Below are 15,942 nucleotides of genomic sequence, written 5' to 3'. Positions count from 1 at the left end.
GTTTACCTTGCAGATGTAAAAGCATTTGCAGGCTCATTTTTCTTTACCATTTTCCTTGTGCCAACCCTTCCCCTGGTACCTGAAGTTCCCATCTCAAAAGATCCATGACTTCCAAATTCAAAGAACAATTGGGTTACTTTATGATACATATCTGTGGCTATGAGAAGTGTCACCAATTAATTTTGATCTGAATATGAAAGTGTCCAACAGGAACCTGTTGCAGAGGTGCTGGGCTTCCATTATTCATTCTCATTTCTCAAGTATACCTTCAGGAATGCTTTAAGCTTTTTTAACTGTTTTTTTTCCTTTTCCTAACTTGATCTAGAACATACGATTTTGTGAATGAAAATGTCATAGGGCATTTGAATACAGGAAGACTTAGTTCCTAAGATTACCATAAAACCATAAGATTACCTAAAACAGGAAAGACATAAAAATTCAGTGATCTATTATTTAAATAGTGCGTTTTGACAGCAGTCCTTGATGGGAGACAATGAGTATAAGTTAAAATGAGATTTAGCCTGAGTATAAGGAAACATTTTTTTCTCTGTAAACATAAAAGTTTACAGAGAGGCAGTGGCACACGTTACTTGGAGAGGTTGCACAGTCTCTCTCCACCCCGGAATATTTCAAGCCCCAGCTAGACAAAGCCCTGAGCCATCTGGTGTGTTTCAGAGCTGATTCAGCTTTCAGAAGGGTATTGGAACTAGAGAGCCCTTTTAACTAGAATTGTGCTGGCATTTTTTCAGATGTATTTCATATAGTTTGTATTTTTAAGTTGTCTTTTGCTTTTGCAATGTATGGGGTTTCTACAAAGTATAAAAAAACAGTTGCTGCTTTTTTTTGTTGATACTGTGCAGTTCATATGTGCAGTGGTGTCATCCTCTCCTTCTGGGGATGGAGGAAAGGAATAGGCCTGCAAGGCATGAAGGAAGTTTTTCTTTCAGTCACTATGCTATTGTGAGAAAGTAATATCAGAGCTCCAGTTTCTCTTAGCTTTTAGATATCTGTCGGGCTTACCAACTGAATATAAACCAATCTTAACTGCAATATGGCTTAAGATTTGGAAACAAGTTGGGAATGGAACAGTTTAGGCTGTAAGATCATGAGACAACACGTTAAGGAGAAGGGTCAAAGCATGTACCTGCATTTAACTGTATAGATAAATACCACAGGTTAAATGTTTGTGCATGCACATAACCAAACACACAGTTTCTGTTCATCTTATGTATGTTGACATTTAGTAATCACTGGCATGGAACCAAATAACCTTTTCAATTGCAGAGTAAAGCCATCACTACCTGCAAGGAGAAATCCTTTAGAAGCAAGATTTAATGAGGCAATGTAAAGACATTAGTTTCCTCTCATTAACACTGTTTGTTTTTTCTTCCACTATTGTTATGCTGTTATCTTCCCCTGAGAAAAAATGTAGTGTTTTACAGCTCCCTAGTTCCACACACTGAATTAAAGATGCAAGAGAAAAGCTGATGTAACAATCTGGGAAAATGAATGGGTTCAACAACATTCTGGGTAGGATGAATAAGAAAGCTTGAATTTTGTCTTTGGAAGCCCATCTTTATCCAGTATCTACTATTTCAGTGCTGTCCATCTAGGCATACACTGGGGTCCACTTCTATTCAGAAAGAATGTTATAAGTGTTATTATAAACATAATATGACTAAAGTGGGGACCCCTGGTGGCCTAGTGGTTAGCATGCAGGACTCTCACCTCTGCGACCCAGGTTCGAATCCCAGCCAGTCCCCCGGGCAGATGGAGCCCGTTAGCCCTGTAAGGCCATCCATCTATGAGAAGGTCACTCTAAACAAACCTACGTCCTGAGGACCTCACTGCCATTGTCCAAGCTTGCTTGGCCCTGGCAGATGAACCTTAGGATTAAAGGGTGGGCTCAGTTCAGCGCAGGCTGTGTCTCACCTAAAAAATCCATTGCGCAGGCTGGAAAGGTAAAAAGACCTTTCCCCAAATCTTCGTTCGCGAAGACTGGCCATTATTATTATTATTATATATATGACTAAAGTGATGTCTTATAAGGGCATTATAAGCAAGGCTTTTGACGCTGTTCTGAGCTATACTGTAGTACCTAGTCTCTTGAAGCCGAGGAACACAGAATTCAATCAGTTTGTTGAATGTTGCTGAAAATACAGGTTTATCTGCAAAAATAGTGCCAGGACTCTCATAAGGAATTTCCTTTCAAAAACACTTATTCTACTGATTAAAATAAAATTTGGAAATGCCAACATTTGAAGTTCTAAATAATTATGGAGTGTAAATTAAGAGTAGAAATATTAAAAGAAATTTTCTTGAGGTGTCCCCAAATAGTACTTCAAATAGTACTTTTCAGCATGCTTTTGATACCTAATTGTTTGGGAGTTTTTAGCAATTATCTGTATTTAAATTATCATTTACTCTCCGCTTAACTGTCTTGCTTATTAGTTTCATGGACTGTTTCCTACATAGGAAGTGATCTCCAGAATGGCATTTTGGGATTCATTCCAGAAGTACAAAGTGGTTTGGTACTCGATGAAGACTCAGAAAACAGAGAGGTGCTGCTGACTGTCGCACGACAACCAAACAGGTGGAGGCAACAGCTGATTCCAGTGCTCTCCCACACTCTGTAATGGGCTGTGTTGAATTACAGAAGCTGCTGTTAATGGAAGAGATTTTCATCACACAATTTTAAAATAAGTCTTGGCTTTTCGACTCTTTTAATAACTTTCCAGAATTTGGCAAAGGGACATTTAAGTTGTGAATGTAATTAGAGCTGTCACAGTGTTGGTATACGGCAGAACAGGAAAAAAACCCAAATGCTTTCCAACTTATACTGTAAGACCACAAGTGTGAAGGTTTTGCTTAAGGTGAAGGATTTGCACTGCTAAAGGTCTAAATCTAGTTCTCATCTCCTTTTGTAGTATAAGTAGCTGTGAATACTATAAGGAGGAATTAAGAAGTTACATGCCGGTATGCTTATGTCTTCATTCACAGAGATACTATGAGCTTTTTTCTAATTAATATATATATGTAGTACACTTATGTGGACTTTAAACAAATATGCTCAAGTACTCTAAGTTCCTTAGAGTTATAGGAAAGACAAAATCTACCTGGCTTTCCAGGCAAATTGTTATTATAGTATTATAGAAAGTACTTGGGAACATCCCTGTCTTCCAAGCACCAGTTTCTTATTCAGATAATCACATGTTGTCTGAAACAAAAATCGAGGAGAATCTGAGTGGCCATAATTGCTTTATTTTATCCCTCTGTTACTTTTTTAATAATCTGAATAGATTTTAGAGGAAGGAATTTAAATAAGAACAAGCTATTTTTTCATTGTAAAGCAGTTTATTCTCTAATGATAAGTTTTGAACAGTAACATGAAATGTATTTACCTCTGTGTTTTATGTTTCTTAAAGTAGTGCTCTCCTTCAGTACATGTATACTCCTCTGTTTTGCTTATAGGGCTTTTGAAGATGTGGAGATCTTCTGGCGTGTGACCTTTAATAAAACAGTTGTTGTCCTTCTGAAGGATGGCGTGAACTTGGAGAATGAACTTGTATCTGTGCTGGGAGCCACGACTTGCATGGCAGGTCAGACAATGTGCAACATCTCCATTGAAATAAAGCCTGATGAGGTAAGTAGTTATTGCTTATTTATGTACAGCACTATGATATTGAATTGCAATTTATCAAGATGAGAAAGCTCCTCTGATCCAGAGAAACTGATGTTTAGTTTGAACATAATAACTTGACATCTGCTTAAGTTTCTCTGCAACATGTTTATTTGTAGGCTTGTACTGCCTCCATTGTGACTGGTAAAAATTTGGGAAGGAGACGAGTGGTTAGTTTAAAGAGTAAATTACAGATCTCAGATTTTCATGGAACAATAAGAAAAAAAGAATGGAGTTGTTTCAGTGAAATGCTTATTCATATACTGAACTCTCATCCTTCACACAGTAAGTTTTTCATTATCAAAGCACTTCTTGGGGTGATTTATGGAAAGCATATTCTGTAAGTAATATCTCATTCCACAAAAGAACTTTTATTCCAATTTGTGTGTAATTTTAAATTCCCAAATCTAGCACAGTGATCTGTAAAAGATCTACTCATAAAACTGCGTAAGAATCTCTGAGTGTCTAAAATTCTGTTGCTGTACACATCCAGCTTGTGAATAGTGAAGTTCAATACAGGAGCCATCATCCACTAAATGGCATTTGTCAGTTGGGTATGCCTAAGCGTAAGTGCCTGTGAGTCCCAGCTGGCACTCTCAATACAGATATAACTGAACTAAACACAAACACAGCATTCAGTCTTTTTATTGAAAAGAGAAGGAAAAACTATTTTTGTGTGAATAACTAGGGGTTAGAGTAATCCCTTAGGAAAGGAAGGATTAATGTTTGATTAATGTTTCTTTCAAAATCTGGGAATTTTAAACTTTCTAAGAAATTATCCTAGCAGCCAGGCTACTGTCAAAGCTGAGGTCTAGGCAGTGGAAAAGGACTGGATGAGAAAGTTTCCATGTTTTTTTCTAACTTCATTCTAGAGAATAATGCAAGATGTTGGATATGGGAAATAGAGATTTCCTACTAGGAACCAGGATGCATTCTCTTAGTTCAGTAAGAGGGCCATTTTCCTTCTTCATCTTCATATGTTATCTTTACAATACAGACCCAATGAATAAAATATGTAGATGTGTGGGGCATAGGCTGCCTTGCTGACTAAAATGGGGTTTTGAACCTGTTTAGTCCAAAGGAGTGATATCACTGTTTAATGACAGAAGTGCAGAAGCTGCAGAGACTTGCAGTTGTGACACATGAAGCAAAAACCTGTGCCATTCTAGCAAGTGCTAATGGAAGGCTAAAGCTCCCCAAGCATTCCAGTAAAATTGTGCTTGTCGTCAGTCAAGATCATTTAATTTATAGAAATATTTAACAATTTAATTGAAAATATATACTATTTATCCTTCCAAATATTTCCTAGTTCTTCTTCCAGTTCTGCTTTCTTAAGTTAGTTTATAAAGTAGTAGTCAATACATTACAAAATGATGAAGTAATAAATACATTAAATGAGTATTTTACATTTTTGTACCACACATTCTAGCTTTTGTAACTTTTTTTTTAGTCATCTGTACTGACTTTATTAGCTAAAATCCTAGAATTAAAGTAGGATTTCAAAAAATTCAGTGCTGAAAAAAAAAGCTATGTTCACTAAAAAAAAAAAGTCTTCAGTGGTCATCATTTTTTGTAATACTATTTTCTTGTAAAGAACTACTCTCTTTTTTTTTAAGTGTGCTACTTGGCAAGTGCATGCAATAGGTACAAATAACATCTTTCCAATCATTTCTGGAATCTTAGTAATAATTTTTTTAGATGTTGCATTTGTATTGTAGGTACAGAATCAAAGATGAGTCTAAACATGATATTGTAAACTTAATACTGCTACCTTATCTTCAATAAGGAACCTGTGGCAGTTTGAGCCACGTTAGAAATCTGAAATCCAATTTTTAGGCTTCTCCACCCCCTCCCACAATTTGTGCCAACACCGAAGAGAAACTTTCAGGCCAGAGGCTTCTATAGGGGAAGGGGAAGTATATACATTTATTTACACAAATAAATACTATACAAACTAAAGGCAACTATATATATATTACATTTCTATCAACCAGTCCTTTCAAGCCCCTCCTTTAAGTTTAGTCCAGGAAAGAGCCTTTTCAAGGCTGGAAAGTAACCAGTCCCTCTGTGGGAGTGTTCTGGGCCTGAACGCTCCCCCCTCACCAAGTTCCAGTTGTTTTGTTGTAGTCTCTCCTCCTCATGAAGTCCGAGAAGATAGCTTTGAGTCCTTGCTCTCCTGCCGCTGTGTGATCTCTCTCTCTCTCATCCCTTGATTCATAGGCTGCTGCAGTGTAGTTCTGCTTATCAAGCGTCCACGTCCTGGCATGTGGATTTCTCTTCAGGTTTTCGGTTGTCCTGTGTGGCAGAGACACCCTCCGGGCCCCCTTTCTCTCTCTCTCTCTGGGGGTCCGTCTCCAATTTTGCTTGGGACTCTTTCTCCCGAGCGCCGGGCCTACCTCCACGGCCCGTCCACTTGGCTCAGCTTCAATGCTGAGCCTCTCCTCCACTTTCCAGCGGAGGGAAAGGAAAAGCCCCCCTCCACAGCTTAGCTGCAGAAAAGGAGGGGGGAGAAGGCTTGGCTGCAAAAGCCTGCCTCTCTCCTCTTACCTCAGGTCAGGTTCAGGTGCTGTGAGTCTCTTCCCTCACTGCACACACTCAAAATGCTGCCTCTAACTCTGCTCTGGCCTAGGCAGAGCTGGGGGGGCCGCAGGGCTCCCCTCTCCCCCCGGAGGGGGAAGAAGGAGCCCAGCCACCCCCCGGCCTTCCACACCTACACACAGCAGACACCAACAGCCCAAGTGCCAACACAGAACTTGCCAACCACTTCCGCTGCTGTGAATATATGATTTTTGAGCAGAAGCGAACAACATGAGTGGTGATTGGCTCTTCAGGGAACACTGCCCTGGCATCCAATCACCTCTGAGCCCCCCTCTCTCGAGGGGGGGCCAATCTCAAACCATGACAGAACCAAAATTCGATAGCCTGTATTTTCAAAATGACAGATTTCTCTGTATCTGCAACCTCAGAGAAGTTTATCTGAGCTCTGGGATTTTCAATCAATTCAGTTAAGTGTGCAAATCTGCTGAGATTTTCTTGTAAAAACATGCATAAATATGTTAGTGTTTAAATACTAAGGTTGTATGTAAAATGTCAGAACTTTAACTGAGTTCGGTACTTGAATACAATCAAGTTAATTAATTGCAGTTTCAAAACTACATACTTACTTCTGTGCAGTTTTTCCACAGGTGAGTAGATGTGTACATGCCTGTTTGTAAGGTAAAAAGAGAATGGAAGAGCAAATTCTTCACAAGATGTACATCTATGTAAATCCATAATCTGGAATCTGGAGCTCTTGAAGAGTTTACTGCTATGTATGGCAAATTTACAGCCACAATACTTGTACTATATAAATAGCTACTTCAATGCAATAAGTTCCATGTGAAAATCTGGAATTTAATTATTGTAACTGAAAGAGTGGTGCCTGTTGGAATATTGGTTTTAGGATATAATTCATTGTAATTATTGCACATTTCAGGAAGCATACTTGTGGTAAGTGTTAGTACAAGTAATCCATTGTGCATGCAAAATAATATATACTTTTTTTTAAAGCTGAAAGTAATTAGTAGGTCTTATGATGATATGAAAATCATTCCTCACTTCCAGGTACCTGAATTTGAAACTTATATTTTTGTTGAGCTGTATGCTGTAAGCACAGGAGCTGCGTTGAACAGCAGTGCCAGATTTGCTTTTATAACAGTCCTGGAAAGTGATCTCCTTCATGGTTTGGTATATTTTGCTGTGGGATCTCGTTTTGCTGTGGCTTATAAGAAGACAGCTTTAATCAGCCTGCAAGTTCTTAGAGATTCTAGTACATCTGTAACCACAACGGTTAGCTACAGCATGCAGGTAAGTCTTATTATTGTTTAACTTATTTTTATACTTTTTTCTGAACTTTAGGAAAGCAGACTTCTGGCTCTTCAGGGAGAGAGTCAGTGGGATCCCCTGGGAGACTGTTCTTGGAGACAGGGAGTGGAACAGAGCTGTCAGATCTTGTAGGAAGACTTTCATAGAGTGCAAGAGTTAGTAATCCCTGGGAGCAGGAAGTCAGGCAGTGAAGGCAAGAGATTGGAATGGCTGAGTCAGGACCTGCTGGTCAAATCAAAGAAAAAGAAGCAAATGTACAGACAGTTGAAGCAACAACAGGTGACCTGGGAAGAGTATAGAGATGAACTTCGGTTTTGTATGTATGGGCTAAGGAAATCCAAGGCAAAGGTGAACTGAACCTGGCAAAGAACACTAAGAATAACAGGAAAGGCTTCTACAGGTATGTTAACCCAAAAAGGAAGGTCAAAGAAGGTGTTATCCACCCTTATAAACAATGATGGAAAACTGGTAACAACAGATGAGGAGAAGGCTGAGGTACTGAACAACTTTTTTGCCTCAGTCTTCACTGGCAACCTCTCTTCCCACACCTCTTGAATGGATGAACAGCAGGGTTGGGACTTGGGGAGCAAAGTCCCTCCCACTGTAAGAGAAGCTGGTGACCACCTGAGGTTGGTGACCACCTGAGGTTGGTGACCACCTGAGGAACCTGCATGTACCTAAGTCATAAGCTGCAATCACCAACCATGTGAAGTTCAACAAGGGAAAGTGCTGGATTCTGCTCCTGAGATGGGGCAACCCTGGATGTATGGACAGACTGGGGAATGAGGGGCTGGAAAGCAGCTCTGTGGAAAGGGACCTGGGGGTCCTGGCCGATGGCAAGTGGAATATGAGTCAGCAGTGCCCTGGCAGCCAGGAGGGCCAACAGTGTCCTGGGGGGCATCAGGCACAGCATCGGCAGGCGGTTGAGGAAGGAGATTGTCCCTCTCTGCTCTGCACTGGTGCACCTTGAATATTGTGGCAGTTTTGGGCACCACAATATAAGAAAGATATTAAGCTATTAGAGAGCATCCAAAGGAGTGCTACCAACAAGTGCACCCTCAGCAAATTTGCAGATGACACCAAGCTGAGTGGTGCTGTTGACACACTTAAAGGACAGGATGTCATCCAGAGGGACCTGGACAAGCTCAAGAAGTGGGCTCAAGAAGTGGGAATCTCATGAGGTTTAAACAGACCAAGAAGGAGAGGGATGCTGAGTCCTATTGACAATATATGTAATTCTTTGCCTAGGTTTGGTGAATTGCTAATTCATGGGATAATTCATTTAATATTTGCATTTTGAAAGAGGATTTCTTTTTAACGTATATAATTTTTACGACTTTAAAGTCTGTGTGTTCTACAGCAGCTGCTTTTGAACAAGTCCATCTATCGTAATGTTACTAAAACTCTTGGTTTGTTTTAAGGAGCTGCAAAAACCTGAACCTGTTGGTCGCACCTTCATATCTCCAGCTGTGGCAGGACAAGATTTTGCCAAATCTGAAGGTTTATTGACTTTTGAACATGGACAGAGAAATGCATTCCTGGATGTGACCCTGACTCCAAAGACAGGATCTTTAAACCCATTTCCTAAACGTTTCCAGGTTGTACTTTCTAATCCCACAGGCGGTGCCAGGGTAGATGACGTATACGGTATTTCTAACATCACCATTGTCTCAGATTTGGACTCCTTGCCAGTTTGGGGGCTGATTGATCAACTGCATCAGCCTCTTGATGACACCATTTTACTCAGAGTCCTTCAGAATCTAAATGTCAAAGTGGCCACAGAAACTACAGAAGAGCAGCTTACTGCTGTGGTGCATATAATAGATAAGGTAAACATTTTCTGCTTTTTCTTAAATGACCAGTGACTTTAATAAGAATATAACAACACATAGGATAAAATCAGGGCAGATCACATCCACATCAGTGACTCAGGGGCACAGACTGCAAAAGTAAAAGTAGAAATTGTGTGAAGTCCCACAATCAAAGAAGGAGTTAGTCTGCTGCTAGTTAGGATGGTGGCAAGAAATAAGAAATCAAATAGATTGAGAAGAGCAACCAGTATTAATTTTGTATACATACCTATAGCTCTAAATTTTCTATTGTGCAAATTTTCCCTTTGGTGCCACAGTCTCATACAGCTTATTATGTTTTCTTGACTTCCAGGCCCCATCTTTGTTGCTTTTAGCCCTGGCACAACCCCTGCTCATATCTTTACAGATGACTCAGTCAACACACCAGCAAATACTACCAGGGCTGGCTGGAATCTGCTGTACTCATAACTAGGCACCAGCCTTTTTTCCTCCAGTAGCTTTGGGAATTGAGTTGCTGGGGTAGCTGAGCGTTTAAGCATTGCAGTAAGTTATGTGAAAATTATGGACTAGTTTTATGGCTTTCTGGCTCTTCTGGACTGGTGGTAGATCCACAGGATCTGAAAAATGTCTAAATACCTAGACACAAAGTGTTACAACAATATTCATTCATTTGTGATTGTTGCCACACAGAAAACAGAGAAAATAATGTACAAAATTCCTAAGAGTCATCAATTTTTGATTTCTCAAAGAATGAAAAATGCCACATCCTTTCTTTAATAATCAAATTCCTAGTAAGCATATCTTTATGTAGTTTTGACAGACTGTCTTATGCCTTGGCAGCAGAGATCAGGAGGTGGGAAAAATACTCTGAACTTTGAGAATAAACATTGGAATAACAAGATATCACTAAACCATTTAACATGAGGAAATGTTACAAGCAGACTCCCTTGCACAAAATGTTGTTTGATTTCTTCTCTTCTCGTTAGATTACAGGTGTGGGTGAAGACCAGTTACTCACTGGTAAAAGCAAAAGCCTTTTCTATGAGATACTCTGTGGTCTTGCTAGCCCGAAGCGTGAGGACACACGGGGATACAGCCTGCTTGCTGAGGTGACTGAGAAGTTTGCTTTTTCTCTGTTGAGTGGGATAAAGTGTGGATCAGCAGGAGAAAGGTTAGTAAACTTGAATTTGTTTTGGAAATACATGACAACTTACCAATATAGAAAATTTAAATTACCTTTTCAGGAAAGGGACTTTTCTACCATCTAATGTGTTACCTATATGAGAAAGTGTTGCACTGTCACAGTCTTACAAAGCACTTTGTCATAGTGCCAGTATTGTGCTTTGTAAGATTATGTCACACGTAACTGGTACATTTGGGTGGAGTAGCTGTGGGAACATGAGTCAGGAGATTTGGCATGTATTAATTCACCTTTAGCTCAAATGTTGCCTGGAAAAGCATTCATTATTCTTTCTAAGAAAATAATATGTAATTGTATGATGGAGAGCGATGTTCTAAGCCTAGATGAGAGTTAGCAACTGAAAATATCTACTGGCATTTTGTACTTCATGTACTTGGTTTTCCTCACTTGAACATTATTTAAAAATGTTTAAAGCTACTCATAGTTTAAAATTACTGGTTTTGTGTGCAAGTGCATAATACTCTCTTGTCAGGCTAATGGGGCAGGGGAAGTAGGTGACTGCAGAAGGAGATTATTCTCATTTATGAGACAGAGGTTTTAACCAGTAGGTTTCTCCCACTGTGAATCTGTTAAGCAGCTGGTAGTTGAATATGTGTTCAGTGTTCAGAACTTGAAAGTTAACATTCTTTATTTCAAGATTTTTTGCATCATCTGTTAGGAAAAAGAGATAGAGCAAGATCATGCATTTTAATGCATCTTCTTCTTTTAGAGGTTATAAAGATGCGTGTTTAGATAACCTAATTTACCATGAAGGGGTTTTAGTTGCAGATCATAGGGAGCAAATCCTAGAGAGGAAATGGAGAAGCTGAAATACATAATAATTCAGCCCCTCTTTTTTTTTTCACTGAAACAGTGTGTCAATTAAACATCATAAATCCTAAAAATGATGAAAGAATAAATTATTAACACATCACAAATACATTTTAGAGTCATTATGGGAAAAATAGTGAAGCTTGGTTCCACTTACCAGCCCTATTGCTTTTTCATTTCAACAGAGGCAAAAATATCCTTGACGGCTGCCCATACATTACAATAATGGCTCACAACTGGTTTCCTCAGCAAATCAATGGACACAGATTTAATGGAAAAGATGGGGATTCTATTCAAGTACCTGAACATTTATTAGAGGTCTCTGTTGTATTATCACCTCCTCAAGAAGAGAACTGTGAATTTGTGCAGTTCACAGAATACAGCAGTCAGCAGTGGTTCCTTACTGGAGATAAAGAACTTGCCCTGAAGAACAAGGTTTGAAGATAATAGTTTGTTTTTTCAAGAAATTATTTTAATCTAGATATTGCTCAAAATATCATAAATTTATTTAAAATAATGTGAATATTTTTATGGTCTGATTAAAATGAGCACTGTGTTAAATTTTAATATTAAATTTATCTTTCCATTGTACATATTGTTTCAGGTTTTTTCTATAAGCTTGAAAGGTCAGAGTTCACAGCCTTTGAAAGGCAACAATGAGGTCATTTATCGCATTTATGCTCCAGGAGGTCGGATTGTTCCACAAAAGTCCCTGTGTCTCCTCTGGAATCAAGCAGCTGAAAGGTTATTTTATTAATGTGTTTAGTTTTCCAATTTCTACCATGAACCCATGTGTTTGCCTAAGATGTGATAACTCTGATTAAATCATTTGCAGGTATAAAATTGATACATTTCCTGTCTTTTTTCCTTAATTTTTCTGGCCTTTTTACCAGGATATAAAACTTTCCATGTAATAAAATGAGTAGTTGTTCTAGCTCAGATATTTCTCAGACTTCTTCCCTTGGCTTTTTTCCCCAAAATACCACTTAGATTGTGTAATGATGCGTTAGGTTACAGGGACAGGCCATACATCCCAGAATTGTGTCACTGAATTAATGTTAATGAATTTGGAGAGAATTATGTTCTGTATCCTGTTGAAATCTAGTTGGTTTAGACACAATTTCATTAGACCAACTGGATGATATCAGTCTGTTGTTGACATAAATTATTTCTCTTGAGGAGAACATGTAGCAGAATTTACCTGTATGCTCTCCTTTTATCTATATGTGATTTCCGTTAGAAATGGCTTAGAATGTCACCATAAGTATCCTTCTTCAAAATCATTTCAGCAGTACTGAAAACAAAACCCCAAACATGAATTTTGGTTTCCAAAAGACATCATGGCTAGGCTTCACAAATGAAGATTTGGGAAGGGCTCTACCCACATTTGTTACAAGCACGCTAGTGGCTAAAAAGGCCAATACGAGATAGGCAAGTCCGGTTGCAAAAGGCACAGCAGAAAGACTCCTTAGGTGGTATATTCTGCAAGACACGATTCTTTCTGCGTTGTCTTTTCTCCTCAAGAGTGATCCTGTGTGCGTTCTCAAAGGAGACAGCTGCGTTATAGATGGTGTGTCTCCAGACTTCCCGACTGGAGGCCAGAGTAGACCAGTTATGTTGATCAATATGGCCAAGGCTGAGATGTTGTTTCAGGGAGTCCTTGTATCTTTTCTTTGGGGCTCCTCTCATGCGGCAGCCAGTGGCAAGTTCACCATAAAGCAGGAGCTTAGGGAGGCGGTGGTCTTTAATCCTGGAGACGTGCCCTGCCCAGTGCAGCTGTGTTCTCAGCAACATGGCCTCAATCCTTGTGACTGCTGCTTGTTCTAGAACAGATGTATTAGTCACGTAACCGGAATGCGTGCCTGCGGCGCGGCAGCCCTGGGCGCCAAAAGACAAATAGCAGTGTAAAATGTTCTTCATAATGGAGTAAGGTATTGAGCAAAGTTAAGTAACAAATTATTTAAAAAGTCAGACAGATGTAGAAATCTATCAGAAATTTTAAAACTGTGGCCACAAAGATTCCGAAGTGGAAAAGAAAATGTTCGTTGTAATACACTTATGAAGATTTTTAATCATAAATTTAAAAAAAAAAAGCTATAAACAATATTTTAATCTTACGTATATGTGCTATTCTGAGCACATGAAAGCACCTGAAAGATTGCAGAAAACACCTGTGCAATAGTTTAGAAAACTTGTATTTCAGGGATACAATAATTTTCAGGGCTGCTTACCATGTGAATTAATCAAGTCCATTTCCAAATCTGTGAAACTTTTGTTTTGCAGCTGGCTGTCTGATAGTGGGTTCTGCAAAGTGATTGATGACACCTCAGATTATGTGGAATGTTCCTGTTCTCATATGTCCATTTATGCAGTTTATGCCCAAACAGATAACTTGTCTTCATACAATGAGGCTTTTTTCTCTTCTGGATTCATCTGCATTTCAGGTCAGTTGATTTAAAACAGTTTTCTCATTAATAATAACTGATAAACAGTAAAACTGATTGGTTATTAATATTTTTAGTAGCTGATGGCAATCTTCTTTATTTGGTGGAATACTGAAGGAGTGTTAACTTCATGCTATTTAAGGTGCCATCTTGTCTGGTATTTGCACAGTGGCAAATTTTGCCACTGGAAAAAAAATGTCAGCAAAGGAATATGTTTCCTTGTGATGTTTTATTGAACCATACAAAGGAGAAATATGTCATTCATTTGGGGGAAGAAACTTAAAAATCCTAAATTCACCTGTACCTCTAGCAGCAGTCTTCCCCTTTGTCCAATCTCTTTGACTCAGAAGTGATAACCTGGGGTGATAGATTCCATTACACTCTGCTGCCTAACATCTTGGGAGAAGCCTGAGAGTTTCACCTATGAGGATCATGACTTTCCTTATTAGCAGCCTCAACAGTATTTTCAGAAGTCCCAGAATGTCAGACAGGAAGCAGGGGACCTAAGTTCTAGCCTCCACTTTCCTTCAGAGGAAGACGGAATTTATGCCTCTTACATTGAAGCAAGTTCAGTATTATGTTGCAGGCAATCCAAGATGAAAGTACATTTTACTTATAACCATAGAATTACTTAGGTTTGAAATGACCTCTTGTGTTGGTAGAAACTAGGAGTAATGGGCTCACTAAGAAAACATGCTAAAGGGACTCGATTAACCTAACTTTAAGGCACTTAAATGGGATTCTGGGTCTGCTCTTTGTGGGGTTTATGACCTCTATACTAGATCATCACTATATGAGTAATAAAAGTAGTGCAAGCAGCTAAATCCCCTATTTATCCCTGCTCAGCAAACTGCCCTAACAGATTAAATCTAGACTCCTGAATTGTTTTAAAACCTCAGCCATAAAAAAGAAGATAAAGAGAAGAAAATTGGTTTTCACCTGCTTCACACAAATTGATGTTTATGTTTAACAATAATGAAAGAAGTTTTTAACTGATAAAAATAAGCAGATTTTAAAATAGAATTACTGGCTTACAGGAAAAAAAGTTTTTACTGAATTGGAATCAATAAAGACCTACAGATCATTGTTCAGAACTAGTCATTTACTGTAGTCATGTGTCATAAGAATGTGTTTTAAATCTTAAAATAGCTTAATTAAGGGTTTACCTTAAATATGAGGTAAATGCCTTGCAATGTTTTTCAGCTTCTTTAGCTGATTGAAGGTGTTTCCTTACACGAAGATAAAAGTTACTAGATTTAAATAAATCTAATAAGTAAAAAATTGCTTTAGTTTTTAGATCTGTAAGGATACTATTTATTTCTCTTAACATCTCCACCTAGGTATGAAGAATATAAAAAAAATAGAAAAAAGAAAGAATATGTAGATAGAGGTGTAAATATAACTAATTCTTGAAAAATTTAGAAATAATACTTTTGGCAATGATTTATTTCAGTCATATCTTAGAAATACTTGTAGCTGAGCAGACAGTCAGTCTGAAGAGAGAATAAAAGATTTCCCTTAATTATCCAAATTCCTGCCCTGCCTAGTGTGTGGAAGTGCACAATTAACTCTACATGAGATTTAGCAGTGTTTTCCCTGATGACTTAGCTTTCCCAGGGTCTTTCTTCCAGGAACTACTTTTTGGTAGGTAAGGGGTCTTTCCCATTTTTGTTCAGTTCATGTTCACAATTAATTAGTGAAATGAAAAGTGGTATCATTCTTTCCGACTTTTGCTATAACAGATTTCTGTGGTCAACACAGATGTGGTGGGAGACTGGCATTTGAAAGGTTACAGCTATCTCCTAATACAGTGATACACAACTGGAGACAATTTTTTATTTATTTTTTTCTAAAAACATCTTTTTGGATTCAGTAATATGAACACTGAAGAATTACCTTTGCTTTATATTTAACTATTATGACAATCATCCATATCATGCAGAAATTACGCACACAAAAATTTACAAAAATTGGTTGTTTACATTATGCAATTATTTTAGCTCCCACGGCTATGGAAAAGTTAAATAAATGTTAGTGCTTGACTAATAAATTCATGAGTGATTCCAGTGGGAACCAAAGTGAACTTACTCTCTCTTAAAGGTTTGGTTGGTTGGTTTGTTTAGATGATCTGCA

The 15,942-nt window shown here is 38.4% G+C and overlaps 1 protein-coding gene across 2 annotated transcripts in view; it reads left to right on the top strand.

Moving 5' to 3' along the window:
• The window catches only part of ADGRV1 (adhesion G protein-coupled receptor V1), a 266,144-nt gene that overhangs the window by 114,165 nt on the left and 136,037 nt on the right, over positions 1 to 15,942 (top strand). For both annotated transcript variants that reach the window (XM_027671225.1, XM_027671226.1), the window contains 8 exons: positions 2,476 to 2,593; positions 3,472 to 3,643; positions 7,283 to 7,525; positions 8,965 to 9,372; positions 10,341 to 10,525; positions 11,551 to 11,800; positions 11,970 to 12,109; positions 13,649 to 13,809. In XM_027671225.1, the coding sequence (XP_027527026.1) occupies positions 2,476 to 2,593; positions 3,472 to 3,643; positions 7,283 to 7,525; positions 8,965 to 9,372; positions 10,341 to 10,525; positions 11,551 to 11,800; positions 11,970 to 12,109; positions 13,649 to 13,809 (1,677 nt within the window). The remainder of the gene's footprint in view (positions 1 to 2,475; positions 2,594 to 3,471; positions 3,644 to 7,282; positions 7,526 to 8,964; positions 9,373 to 10,340; positions 10,526 to 11,550; positions 11,801 to 11,969; positions 12,110 to 13,648; positions 13,810 to 15,942) is intronic.

Source organism: Neopelma chrysocephalum, unplaced genomic scaffold (genome assembly GCF_003984885.1).
Source record: "Neopelma chrysocephalum unplaced genomic scaffold, ASM398488v2 Primary Assembly neopelma1_97065, whole genome shotgun sequence".
Taxonomy (NCBI): Eukaryota; Metazoa; Chordata; class Aves; order Passeriformes; family Pipridae; genus Neopelma; species Neopelma chrysocephalum.
Note: the sequence above shows the minus strand (reverse complement) of the source record. Positions and strands in the feature narration are given on the sequence as shown.